Source organism: Apodemus sylvaticus, chromosome 13 (assembly GCF_947179515.1).
Source record: "Apodemus sylvaticus chromosome 13, mApoSyl1.1, whole genome shotgun sequence".
Taxonomy (NCBI): Eukaryota; Metazoa; Chordata; class Mammalia; order Rodentia; family Muridae; genus Apodemus; species Apodemus sylvaticus.
In genome coordinates, this window is record NC_067484.1 from 95,842,500 (window position 1) to 95,856,922 (window position 14,423).

General features: G+C 40.8%; 1 protein-coding gene across 1 annotated transcript; it reads left to right on the forward strand.

Moving 5' to 3' along the window:
• The first annotated feature begins 11,591 nt into the window (after window positions 1-11,591).
• On the forward strand, window positions 11,592-12,110 carry Cetn1 (centrin 1). The gene has a single exon (XM_052155936.1). The coding sequence runs from the start codon at window positions 11,592-11,594 to the stop codon at window positions 12,108-12,110; it is 519 nt and encodes a 172-aa protein (XP_052011896.1).
• The last annotated feature ends 2,313 nt before the right edge of the window (window positions 12,111-14,423 follow it).

The following is a 14,423-nucleotide window of genomic DNA, read 5'->3' on the forward strand; positions in this document are numbered from 1 at the left end:
TAGAGCAAATGTACTGCATGCCTGAGAATGGGTCAGAAGCAGCATGGTGGCTGGATTTAGGGTAGATAATGGGTTATTATTTGAGGGGGATTCAGAAGTAGAAGTTGAAAGTGCACAAGTCTGGCATTTGACAGTCTCCAGTTGGGTGGATTCTTGAAGGTCCTCTCAATAGCATGGGAGATGGTAATATCAAGTTCCTGCTCCATGGTTGTTTTGTAGCATCCTTAACTATCAGGGCAGTAGCAGCTATGAGGCAGGCTGGTCATCCTTTGTCCATTGGGTCCAGCTTTTTAGATGGGTACAGGTCTTTTTCATGGTCCAAAAGTTTGGATGAGCACCCTCTTTGCTATCCTCTTTTTCTGATCCATATATAGATAGAAAGCTTTGTGAATGTCTAGGAGGGCCAAGGCTGGCACCTCCAATAAGGCTCTTCCTAAAGTGCTAAAAGCCATCTCCATCTGTGATGGTTTGTATATGCTTGTCACAGGGAGTGGCACTATTAGAAGGTGTGGCATTGTTGGAGGAAGTATGTCACTGTGGGAATGGGCTTGGAGATCTTCCTAGATGCCTGAGGATGCCTAGTCTGTTCCTGGCTTCCTTTGGATGGAGATGTAGAACCCTCAGCTCCTCCTGCACTGTGCCTGCCTGGATGCTGCCATGCTTCTGCCTTGATGTCAATGAACTGAACCTCTGAAGCTGTAAGCCAGCCCCAATTAAATCTCATCATTTATAAGACTTGCCTTGATCATGGTGTCTGTTCACAGCAGTAAAACCCTAACTAAGACACCATCTCAGTGGTCCATTCTATTTTGTCTTCTTGACTCCTGGTGGTTTCATATAACAGTTTGGCTATCTCAGTGAACCCTAGCACCCAAAATCTACAAAACCAGGCAGATTCCAGAAATTCCTGTACTTGCCTTTGGGTTATGGGATGTTAAGGATGGTTTGCTTTTAGGTATCTGACAGCATGTTGTGACTGCCCCCTTGAATATTTACCCCAGATAGGTGACCTTAAGTTTACAAAGCTGGGCTTTCTTAGCAGATACTCACTCAGTAGCCAAGTGGACTTAGCTCCTGTAGCAGGTCTTATGTGGCCTCCTGACATGTCTCCAAGTCGGGAGCCCACAATCAGGATGTCATCTCCATAATGAAGCACAGTTATTTGGGGGTGGGCCCACCAGTAATCACCTCCTCTTCAAAGATGGTAGGTGAGTTCTTGAATCCTTGAGGCAGGCATGTCCAAGTCAATTGTCCCTTGAAGCCTCTCTTCAAGTCTTGCCATTTAAAGGCAAATAGGGTCTGGCTTTTGGGTACAAGAGGCAGGCTGCGAAGCCATTAAATGGCTGAAGCTTCCAATGGATGTCAGGGCCAGCTTGGTTAACAAAAGCATGTTCATAGCTGACTGGTGCTCTCTGACTTCTGGGTCAAAAGGAGTGTAGGTCCTATAGCCTTCAAAAAGTCTTTCTAGATATTCCCTGGGACTCCCATTCTTTTCTGCATCACCTAGCTCACCTTAGATAAATTTGTGTGCCCTCTGGCAACTTCTCAAAAGCTCCCCCATGGGAATCTGGTAGAAGACCTGGAGTTTATCCTTACCTTCAGCAGTGTTAAAATCCCAGTGGGGTAGTAGAGTCAAGGGAAAAGCTGCATTGCTATCAGTCTGGATTTGAGTGAGCATCCCATTTACTCCCAGAACCAATTTCTGGATAGCTCCCAGGAGTCTCTCTCTCTCCTCTCTTATGACGAGGACCTGGAGCAATTGCTGACTGTCCCAGGTGGGCAGGTGAGTTAGCATGATCGAATATAGAAGACCTGTGAGAGCTGATGATCTTTCTAAAAATGGGAGGTTCTGCAACTTCCAATTATAAAGATCATTACTGGCAAATGACACATATGTCATGAACTGTCTTTTCTGAGCATCTAAGGGTCCCGTAACCTGGAGGGGTAAGGCTGTAGTAGAGTCAGCCCTCTGGGCAGTATGGACCCGAATGTGAAGTGGACTCCAAGTGGCGTCAAGACAGTCAGGAGATTAAGGGGAGTCATGGGCTGTTCCTCCCTCTGCCTGTGCTGGCTGGGCAGGGCCAGCATCTGTAAGAGCAGGAACTTGAACATAAGGAGGGAGACTGAGATCCTGCTCTGGAACAGAAAGGGGGGAGTAAGGCAGGGGTCAAGGCTGACTCTTCTTTAGAGGAAGACGTGTAGGGAGCAGCAAAGCCCATAACAAAAAGAGGTCTCATCCAAACAGAGGCGTCTCAATCAGGTATTGCCACCTGGTGATATATGGCACTTGGTCCAGGTGGCCCCAGGCCTCATAAACTAAATCACCAGGGAGATGGAAAGTCAGGCCATAAGTGGGCCATTCATTCCTGCAAAAGATGGTTAGTTTGCAAGGATGAACAACCAGACCCAAGTCTCTGCAAAAATCCTTAAAATGGTTCAGGACAAGGCCCAGTGGGGTGCTTTGTGCTTGTCCTGTCCTAAGAATGAAAGAAAAATTTGTATGAACAAAAAGCACAAATAGAATACACAGAGATATACACAGAAGGAGTTCCCAGGAAAACAAAACCAAAATGAAAAGGCAATCTCAGACAGCCTTCTTCCCTGTGCATGGGAAGCCCTGTGCATGTAGGTCTATGGGCTCATAGACCCACAGGAAGTTCACAATCAAGATGAGAACCAGCAAGTTCTCCTGCTTCTGGTAGGGGTGAGGAGTGTCCTCCATTGCCCTTGGCCAGAGTCTGCTTTGTTCCTCTTGGCCTCCAGATTAAACCCAAAACAGAAACGCAGAGATAGACATGATTTGCTTGGGCTTTCCTGGACTTGTCCAGTTCTTAGGCATAATCTCCTGAACTGCCAATTTGAAACTTGTCATGGAATCAGCCTAGACTTCTCAATACATTTTTAGCTTCTGGGTTGGTGAAACGTAGTAGCTTGTTAATAGATTCCAAAGTGGTTTTAATCTATTGATCACAAGATGCTAGTTCTAACTCAGAGATTGATAAGGAATGACTATTCAGCTAGCTAAAGCCAGCCCTAAACTAGGTAATAAAGCTTGGACCTGCAACAATCCAACCTTTTCATATCACTGCAGTTCTAATCAGTCACTCTATCTTTGCGGACACAGTTGCTTTTCAGAAACTTTTGTTCACTCAGAATGTCAACATAGTGAGTTCCAGGTGAGCCAGGATTACATAATGAGATTCAGAGAAAAAGAAAGAAAAAAGTTAGAAACTGATTGATTTTATTATTTTATTTTTTATATTTGAGACAGGGTTTCATTATGTAGCCCAAGCAGGAGTAAAATGTGCAATCCTCTTGTACTATCTCAGCTTCTGGATGTTGAGATATCAGGTGTGCATTCCCATACCCATCTACCAGATTCAAAATACTTCGAATCATCATTATTCTTCCTTCTTCCTCCTTCCTCCTTCTCCTTTCTTTGTTAACTCACAATCACAAATGATGTATGAAGTGGAGATCTTAGTTGGTAGATTTATAATGTAGATCAAACTTCACATTAAATACCATCTTTGTAACTACATGTTTGCTAAAACATACACGTTCTAAACATATAAAATGAAGGGACTCTAGCTAGTTCCATCATAGGTATGCATTAAAACCCACTCCTAGTAAAGAAATATGAACAAGCTAAGATTGTCTCAGAGAGCTGATTCATTAAGGATTGTCAGAGAAGACCTTTGCTTAAAGGAGCTGTAACACTAAGATTCTCAAAGAACACTTCTCTTCCCTCTACACGCACTTCTAGCTCAACCATGATCCTGCTCCTCCAAGATTCTGTTTTATACTCTCCTGGTCTAGTGGACAGGTGTCTGATGGCCAGGAGGGAAGAGGTGGACTGTGGAGCCTACCAATTCTGGACTTCACGCAGTCCTCTCCAAGCAGGTATTCTGGTGGTGCTCAGACACCCTGAGAAGAGAGGTGGAACTTGGTACCATAATAAATAAAAAAGTTAACTTAGCTTTTTGAAAAGATAAAGCAGAGTATGTTTTTTTTTTAAGATTTTATTTTATGTTTATTTAATAACATGTCCATTATTTTTATGATTGGTATAAAATATATATTGTGTTGATTCTAAAAAAAAAAAATAGCTCAGAACCTGCCTAGCCGAGTGTTACAGCTTGTTTTTTTTCCTTATATGTTTTTTTTATTCGATATAACTTATTTACATTTCAAATGATTTCCCCTTTTCTAGCCCCCCCACTCCCCGAAAGTCCCGTAAGCCCCCTTCTCTTCCCCTGTCCTCCCATCCACCCCTTCCCACTTCCCCGTTCTGGTTTTGCTGAATACTGTTTCACTGAGTCTTTCCAGAACCAGGGGCCACTCCTCCTTTCTTCTTGTACCTCATTTGATGTGTGGATTATGTTTTGGGTATTCCAGTTTTCTAGGTTAATATCCACTTATTAGTGAGTGCATACCATGATTCACCTTTTGAGTCTGGGTTACCTCACTTAGTATGATATTCTCTAGCTCCATCCATTTGCCTAAGAATTTCATGAATTCATTGTTTCTAATGGCTGAATAGTACTCCATTGTGTAGATATACCACATTTTTTGCATCCACTCTTCTGTTGAGGGATACCTGGGTTCTTTCCAGCATCTGGCAATTATAAATAGGGCTGCTATGAACATAGTAGAACATGTATCCTTATTACATGGTGGGGAGTCTTCTGGGTATATGCCCAGGAGTGGTATAGCAGGATCTTCTGGAAGTGAGGTGCCCAGTTTTCGGAGGAACCGCCAGACTGATTTCCAGAGTGGTTGTACCAATTTGCAACCCCACCAGCAGTGGAGGAGTGTTCCTCTTTCTCCACACCCTCTCCAACACCAAAGCAGAGTATGTTAAAACAACATTTCACTCTGCTGTTTGAACATGCTTCCCTCTTTCATTGAACTGATTGTCTCAAGCTCTCCTTTGCTAATGGAATATTTGGGTGAAAATTAAAGGAACTATGAAGCTCTGACAAATTTTCTTTATAAATTACAGTCTGTTTTTTTTTAACTGAAAGGAGTACTTCTTCATTCCCAAGATTCAGAGAAGGAAAACGCATGTAGACTTTGTCTGGACACCAAAATCTGTCCCCGAGCTTGCCAAAATGACTGAGGCTGAGTCACTGGACTTGACTTCATAGTCCCATTCAAGATACCACTGAGACTGTAAATGCTTGCTACTCGGTCAATTTCTTGTAAATGGCTCCATATACTAGGAGCACATAGGGTTGGTTTTTTTTTATTTATTTATTTTTTGTATTGTTGATTTTGGAATGCACTCTCTGGGGCTCAGTATAGTCTTCCTGCTTAGTTTTGGAGCATCTCTGGTCTGTGCTGCAGCCTCTGGGCATTTTACTATGCATGTTTTCTGCCTTGGGTAACACTGGGATTCACTTAATCTGCTTAGTATAACTTAAATTTTAGAAGAGTGAAACATTTCTCATGCAACTGCAAGTCCATCAGAAACCAATTAAGTGGGAACAGGCTTTCATAGCACCCGTGTACTCAGTCTCACCTGGCTGTAGATACTGTTGTTCACTTCTAATCGTTCTTTCCTCTCTTTCAGCTCTTAATTATCCATGGTCAGATTTAAACAACCTTCTCCTTTCCTCCTCTCAGAGAATCCACAATTGATGACCTAGGACATACCTGAAAACACACACACACACACACACACACACACACACAAACACAAACAGACAAACAAAAAACTGATTGTATCCATTAATTTTCCAAGTGCATATATTGTACCTTATACCAATGCCAACCAAAGGCACTGGCATGTTCTATTAAGTTGTTTGTGGAGTTGAAAAGCATGTAATAAGTATCATAAGAAAGAACTGAAAATGAACAAAGGTTGGACCTTGTAACATGACTCAGTGATAAAGGTCTGCACACCTGTATGGATGGACCTGTATACTCACATACATACTAATAATATTTTTATAAGGATAAAGGTAAACAAAAAATATGGACACTGACTTGGCTAGTTTTATGTCAGTTTGACACAAGCTAGAGTTACCTGAAAGAAGGAAAATTCAGTTGAGAAAATGCTTCCATAAGATCCAGATATAAGGCATTTTCTTAGTTAGTTATAGATGGGGGATGGCCTTGCCCTTTGTGGGTGGTGCCATTTCTGAGCTGGTGGTTATGTGTTCTATAAGAAAGCAGGATGAGCAAGCTATGGGTATCAGCCAATAAGCAGCAATCTCTCTAGCTTTTGCATCAGCTCCTGTCTCCATGTTCCTGCCCTGTTTGAGTTCCTTCCCTAACTCCTTTCAATAGTAGAATACAATGTAGAAATGTATACACTGTAAGCCAAATAAACCCTTTCCTCCAAAACTTGCTTTTTGGTCATAGAACTCCAGTGTAGCAATAGAAACCCTAACTAAGATAGTGTGTTCTCATGGTTATACAACTGACCCCAATGCACTTGCCTCTTGGTGAGTGTAAAGCCAAATACAACTGCTGCAGGACATTTGATCACATTATAAATCCCAAGATTGTGAACTGGAAAAACTTTGTTGTGGTGTGACTTAGTCATAGCACACACCTTTTATTTGAGAGCTTTCTGTTTACTGTAAACAAGTGGTTGTAATATGGCTCATTCCTAACCCATACCTTTAACCCAAAAGTTTTCTGTAAATAGGATTAAATAAAGTCAACAATAGGTCAAGAAATAAAACAAGCAACCAATTGAGAGGGAGTGAACATAAGAAAACCCAGGAAAGAGAAAGGAGAGTCTTTGAATTGAAGAGTATTTAAGAATGGAGAAGAAGAAGGAGAAGGAGCAGGAAGAGGAGGAAGAGGAGGAGAGGAGGAAGAGGAGGAAGAGGAGGAAGAGGAGGAAGAGGAGGAAGAGGAGGAAGAGGAGGAAGAGGAACTTTTTTCTTCTTGTACATCAGTGTCCTGAGTCTTTATTTGGTAAAATCAGATATTTAGGATTTTGTTTTAAAAAAAAAACAGCAAACAACCAAGATGTAAGAGTGTAGAGACATCTATTACTCATAGCAGTGAGATTGTCTGGAAAGAAATGCTATCCCTAAATGAAGGCTGAAGGGGCCTTTTACAGGGGAACCTATACATATCATCCATAAGAAAAATAACTCTCACCTCAAAGGGAATAAGAATTGATTCTTAAGCAAGATATGGATAATCATGAATTTAGATTGCTCTAAATGACATCTTCCAGTATGGAAATGATTTCTTGAAACTTCTATAGCTCTAGAGTAAAATTAAGTTAGACATCAAGACATTTCTCAAATACAGATGGAAACAGGTAGACTGGTTACAAAGAAGCAGGAAACTATCTGGGTATTAGGTTTCAGATGCCACCTGATGGCACTTTTAGCTCTTGGGTTGGTAGAAGCTAGCTCTCTGTTAATGTACCCTAGGAGGTTTTAGCTTATGGTCACAGAGATGTTCAGATACAAAGGTGGACAATGATTGGCTATTTCATGCACTATAGTTCTAGTTCTTAGTTTTGTCAGATTGGCACAATCTAGAACAGTCTGGGAAGAGAATCTCAAGAAAGGGTTGTCTAGATAAGGTTGGTTTACAGACATGTCTATGGTGGATTGTCTAATATACTAATTTGAGGTAGAAAGACCTAGTCATTGTTGGCAGCACCATTTCTTTTTTCTTATTTCTTTTTATTTATTTGGTTTTTTGAGATAGGGTTTCTCTGTGTAGTCCTGGCTGTCCTGGAACTCACTCTGTAGACCAGGCTGGCCTGGAACTCAGAAATCCACCTGCCTCTGCCTCCCAAGTGCTGGGATTAAAGGTGTGCACCACCACCACCTGGCCTGCACTGAATCGAAGCACAGAAAGGAAGCTGAGCGCTAGTTAGCATGCATACATTCATTATCTCTCTGATATTGACTATGGATGTGACTAGCTGATTCAAGTTCTTAAAACCTTAACTTCCTTGAAATGATATACCATAGCCTGAAATTGTGAGCTAAAACCTCTCTTCCCTGACTTGCTTTTTGTCAGGGTGTTGATGGTTTGTTTTTTTAATCACAGCAACAGAAAGAAAATGAGAATAAATATATGCTAAAGATAGCCCAAGACAATTTGGCCATGGATCTGCTATATTCTAACTCTACAACCACAAAGTTCCAATCAGTCAACCAGTTTTGTAGAATCATTAATGAAAGTGTGGCTTTTTTTTCTGGGAACTTTACTTCATAATGTTTATACAAAAAAGCATATTTCTGGAGCCTTGGTTCTATATTAAAGAACATTTCTTACTCTTGCAACTGGGTTCAGCTCCTAGTACCCACATAGTGACTCACAACTGTCTATAACTCCACTTTAGAGGGATCTAACCCCTTCCACAAGCACCAAGCATGAATATGATGCCCATACATACATACAGGCTTTCTCAGTTTAGATGCACTTTTTAATTGTTCTGTTTTTTGTTTTTTGTTTGTTTGTTTTTTGTTTTTTTTTTGTTGTTGGTTTTTTTTTTTTTCAAGACAGGTTTTCTCTATATAGCCCTGGCTGTCCTGGAACTCACTCTGAAGACCAGGCTGACCTCGAACTCAGAAATCTGCTTGCCTCTACCTCCCAAGTGCTGGGATTAAAGGCGTGTACCACCACTGCCTGGCAAGACAGGCTTTCTCATGTAGCCATGGATATCATTTTGTAAATAAGGGTGCCTCTGCTTCCTGAGTGCTGGGATTAAAAGTTTGCACCATCACTGGCTAGAAGATGTACATTTTTGAGCATGCTGCACTTAGGTCATTTATCAAAAATGACATATTCAAAAAAGAAAGCAACAGAAACTAACACTTCTGGATAGAGAATTTAGTATTATAGTGAGCAAAGTCATCTAAAAGAATGAGTCAGAGTGATTTGGTGGCCTCATTGGCTTCCTCACAAATTTTTACAAAGAGCTCTAGTTAAAAAAAATTTTTTTTGAAGGTACATTAAGGATTTGAGGGTGTGGTGGATAGGATTATTTTTTTGTAGCTCAGGCTGGCCCCAAACTCCTAATACTCTTCTTTCCTTAGTCTCTAAAATGCTTGAATTACTGGCATTGACATATTCCAGTCCAGCTAAGAGTCTTTTAAAGAGTTACCAGTTTTCCCTATATATTCATTCATGAGTTTGTCCTGAGAAGTGCCTTCTTCACTTAGCAGCTAGCAAAGTTCCTGCATTCAGACAAATGATGCAAATCCCTGTTGAATCTTTCTACAAAAATTGCTTACTTAATTACTCTTGGGTGTATGGATGATGACCAGGAGCCTATCTCTCTAGCCATGATATGTTTTACTAATCTCAATTCTAATGCAGCATGATCTAATGAACAATGTTTAAGTACTGGGTTCAGACAAGGCCAAGGTATGCCCTCAAAATATATTTATTGACCATATACTATTAAACATGTATTACATGCCTCTTCTATTCCTTGCTTTGTTTTTCCGATCTATGAGATAAGAAATGAATGCAAGGTTCAAATGAGGCAAAAGGAGACATAATGTCTCCCTTTCAAGTCAGGGTTAAGACTATAAACACAGAATGCTCATCAAGAACTGATTTTGAGGGAATTGTTTCCTATGAAGAGAACTTTTGATTGCCCTTTGTTGTGACTGCTGATTGCACACATCTGGAAACTATGACAACCAGTTTGCTTTGAATTCAACTTGGCCTCAAATATTGCTCTTTATATGGCAGCTTTTGGCCTTTACTTTTCCTCAACACATCATAGCTTGTCTTAAATTTAGGCAAAGGAGTGGCTGCCAAAGGAAATGCAAGTCTGGAAGGACCTGAAGTCTAATCTGCTAGTCCTGTATAATCAATCCCATTAGGAAAGTGTCCCTGGAGTTTTTTTTTTTATGGACTTTTAAGTTAAAAGTACATTAGGGGTTAAGCAATGGTGGCACACGCCTGTAATCCCAGCACTCTGGGAGGCAGAGGCAGGCGGATTTCTGAGTTCGAGGCCAGCCTGGTCTACAGAGTGAGTTCCAGGACAGCCAGGGCTATATAGAGAAACCCTGTCTCCAAAAAAACAAATCCAAAAAATCTTCCATGTTATCTGTTGTACAGATCAAATACTGGCAAATATAAATTTTGGGGGCAGTGAGTTAAAGAATATTAAAAATTAAAAGTCAGCTATCTGCATTTGTTAAGTAAATTTTCTTCCTTCCTTCCTTCTTTCCTTCTCTCTCTCTCTCTCTCTCTCTCTCTCTCTCTCTCTCTCTCTCTCTCTCTCTCTCTCTCTCTCTCTCTCCTAAAAAGCTTCCACTTTTCTCTTGTTTCTCTGGTTCCTAGAAGGACCCCTTTAACTTCAAAAGACCATTTTAGGTCTCCACATATGCTGTATCACCACCTTTCTTATCTGCAGTCAGAGAGGGACAACTGCAACTGAATACAAGGGGTTCTCCTCTAGATGAGTGTGAAACCTACTAGCATGACCAGATGAAAGTGTGCAGAAAGATTACTTATAGCACCTAAGGAGAACATTGATGTTATCTGCAAAACAACAAGCCCATCAAGTAAAGTGTGGAAGTTTTATTTTAGAAGCTTACACATCCTCACATAAGAAAGGAGACATTGGAGGCATGTCTGAGCTTGCTTGATATAAAGTGTCCATCACTGGGCACGTTCAGTTTAAGGTCATGTATTACAGGCTTCAAAGGAAAGATGGTAGATATAAAATGTTCCTGTATTTGGTTTAGGATTTTAAGAGCAAAGGTTAACTGTAGGTGACCTTGACTGTTTCCTTAAATGTATCTCCTGTAAATTTTCAAGTGGAGCTAAAAAGGAAGATTTCTCCCTTGTAAATATAGTTTGCGCCTAAAGATATCTTCTTGATTAGTGTTTGTTTCTACCTGAATGCGGGGTTCTGTACAGCCTGGAGTGAATAAAATGTGAGAGTAAACACATTGCTAGCATTTTAAAAATACATACCAGAATACTTCACCCTCATCTGTTGAAGTCAAAAGCCTACTGAATGAAATTACAACAAAACCCCAAGTACTAGAAGTGAATTATACTGGATATTATATGTCATATTTTAGAAACTGCCAGAAAATTTTACTATGAATAAGCAGGAGACAAACTTCCTCAAATTTCACACCTAAGTACTTACCTGTTTTCTAATCATATCTAGTAGAACACATGGTGTGCCACTTAATGGTCTTTCTTCTTATTTGAATTTAATACCAAGTGGTCAAACTTAAACTTGATTACCCTACATTTGCCCTTTTAATTAGTATGGAAAAGGAGCAGAGGATTTTCAAATAAATATGCACAGGTACTGCAGAAGCCTACGGCCTGGAAAGATCTGCAAGTTCCAAAGAATTATTTATAGAGACAACAATAGCTACAACCAGTTTATTGCCAGCAGGTATTAACTCATGGAAATTGAATGGCAAGCGAAGGAAACTGGGTTATTAATGTAAATAAGATCTCATTGATAGTTTAGGGTTATGTGGCCTAGGTAGTAGATGCTTAGGGGCTGGTGCAGGCGCAGGCGCCGGCGCAGGCGCAGGCTTCGGCGCCTGCGCACTAACAAGAGCAGCTCACACACGTGCGATGTCAGGGCACCGTTAAGGACCCAACTGTGGTGGAAGATGGCGTCCACCTTCAGGAAGTCAAACGTGGCCTCCACCAGCTACAAGAGAAAGGTGGGTCCTAAGCCTGAACTCACCGAAGATCAAAAACAAGAAGTTCGGGAAGCCTTTGACCTCTTTGATTCTGATGGGAGTGGGACCATCGATGTGAAGGAGCTGAAAGTGGCCATGAGAGCACTCGGCTTTGAACCCAGGAAGGAAGAGATGAAGAAAATGATTTCAGAAGTAGACAAAGAAGCCACAGGAAAGATCAGTTTCAATGACTTCTTGGCTGTGATGACTCAGAAGATGGCCGAGAAAGATACCAAAGAGGAAATTCTGAAGGCTTTCAGGTTGTTTGATGACGACGAAACTGGGAAAATTTCATTCAAAAACCTCAAGCGTGTGGCCAACGAGCTGGGGGAAAGCCTCACAGACGAAGAGCTGCAGGAAATGATCGATGAAGCCGATCGTGATGGCGACGGAGAAGTGAATGAGGAAGAGTTTCTTAAGATCATGAAAAAGACCAACCTTTATTAAGTGACTGGCTGGGGGATCCCTGCGTCTGCTTTTGTGAAAGTATAACAGAACAGCTGCGGTCTGTTCCTTCTTCCTGCCTTCTGTGTCTTGGTTGGCTTCTAAGTCTCTAGATCAATTATAAATTTTGAAGATACTATGTGAGTTCTGTTGTTTAATTCTCAAGAACAAATCTCAATTAAAGATCTTCGAGGCTGGAGTCCAATCACTGCTTGCCATTCATTAAACTGAACAGAGGACAGCTTCCTGGGTCAAATAAAACTGGTTCTCTGGTCACTTTAGTGATTTTAAATAACATGCATATACCGGTGATTCCTTCATTTCAAGTTAGTGTACTAGCATGGTGATTTAGAATTTACCAGAATGTTCATTCTAGCTTTTCACTTAAGTGAATACTGCTCTGAAGGATACTAATGTGGCTACTTAAGAATTACTTAAATTGAGGAAAGATATTCCTCAATAAAACCTTGCTTGCCCTTCAAAAAGGAAGTGTAGGTTTGTTTAGTGTGATGACACACAGATGTAATCCTAGCACTTGGGAGGCAATGTGCAAAGCTAACCTAGGCTTACATAACTCCAGATCATCTGGAGAGAGGATAGAGTGAGACCCTGTGAATTCAAGGATAGTCTGATTCTGGTAGTTCCAGGCTAGCTAGGGCTTCATGGTGAGACCCTTTCTCAAAAGAAAGGTAGTAAGCACATTTGCACATGTATGTTGGTACACACATCCACACAAACATGTACATTACACACACAGAACTGGGATTTTAGCTCAGTACTGGATTACTTGCCTAGCAACTTTAAGGCCTTTGTACAAGAAAAGGTATGTAGACTTGCCTTTAGGAGGTGGTTAACTGCAATGGTGACTTTTCTAGCTTGACTGCATGCCAATATGTTTTCCTTTGATGAGTCTAAATTATCTACTGAGGAGTATGGAGGGCGTGAAGACCTAGCACAGGATAAAGTAATTTAATTGTTGCTTAAAGTATAACTTTTTAAGGAAAATAAGCTTACTAGTTCCTTTGTTTGTTGAGACAGGGTTCCTGTGCTCCAGACTGGCCCCATACAATATGTAGCCAAAGATGACCTTCAATTTTTAATCTTCCTGCCTTTACCTCCCAAGTGCTGGTATTATAGGAGTTCATCACTACCATACCCAATGCAGTTCTAGGGGTGGAAGTCAGTCCTCCTTTATGATAGGCAAGCACTCTACCAACTAAGCCACAAACCCTTGAGCTTGTTGAGACACAGATTCATTTGTACCCAGGCTAGCCTCAAACTTCTGCCTCAGCCATCCTAGTACTGGTAATCACATGTTCAATACTATGTTCAGTTTTTTTTTTCTTCACATATCTGATATATAGTGCCAAGGACATGGCTTAGTGGATATGTTGCTTTTTGTTCAATTATGAGGACTTGAGTCTTTCTCTACTGAGATCCTAGCACCTCTCTGTTCATGCTGAAATCACAAACACAACCACAAAGCCATTCTCACTTGCCTTAGAGCAGGGTTTTCAAACTGCTCTCTAAACACCGATATACCCTCTTAGTCCCTCACAGTGATAGTCAGGATAGATTCCAGAAAGAAATATGTGGCAGTGCAGTTATCAAAAAGAACCAGACATTGTTGAGTAATAAAATGTCTTAAGTGCAGAGTAATGAACTACATGGAAAACAGGCCAATAGGGAAGGACACTTGGGAGTGTGGAATGAGCAAAACTCATTTCAACTTTGTCTGACTTTGAAAAAGTCAGAGTGATCTATTTTCCCAGGTCTTTCAACTAAGAATGAGCTATGAATATCTCCCAACATTTTCTATGGGCTGAACTGAAGTAAGACTCTACCTTAGGTTTCATTGGTTTTGGGTCAGCCTATATGGAATATTTGGGCCTCCTTGCCAGATTCTTAGCCCTTTAGCAACTTTTCTGGAATACCAACTAATGAGGCAATTACTTTCATTAAGTCACCTCCTTGGTGATGGTAGGTACAGAAACGCCTTTCTGTGATAATTCCAAACAGTGGTGAGCAGAGGTCAAGTGAGTTCCTATCTGGTTTTCTACAGCTGCTCCCAATTTTCCATGGGTTCACCTTTAAATTAAAAGAATCTCTGCACTTTCAAGAATTTAAAAACAAAGCCATGTGTGTGACGATGAGATTCACTTTTATGCCCTTGCAAGGAATTGGTTCCATTCCTTTTTCTGCACTTAAAACAATAAAGCAACACAAAACGAACCAAAAAACTCCCAAAAGTATTTTCCCATCCCACTCCAGAATGCCATATATAAAAATTATCCAAAATTAATCTTTAGCATGTGC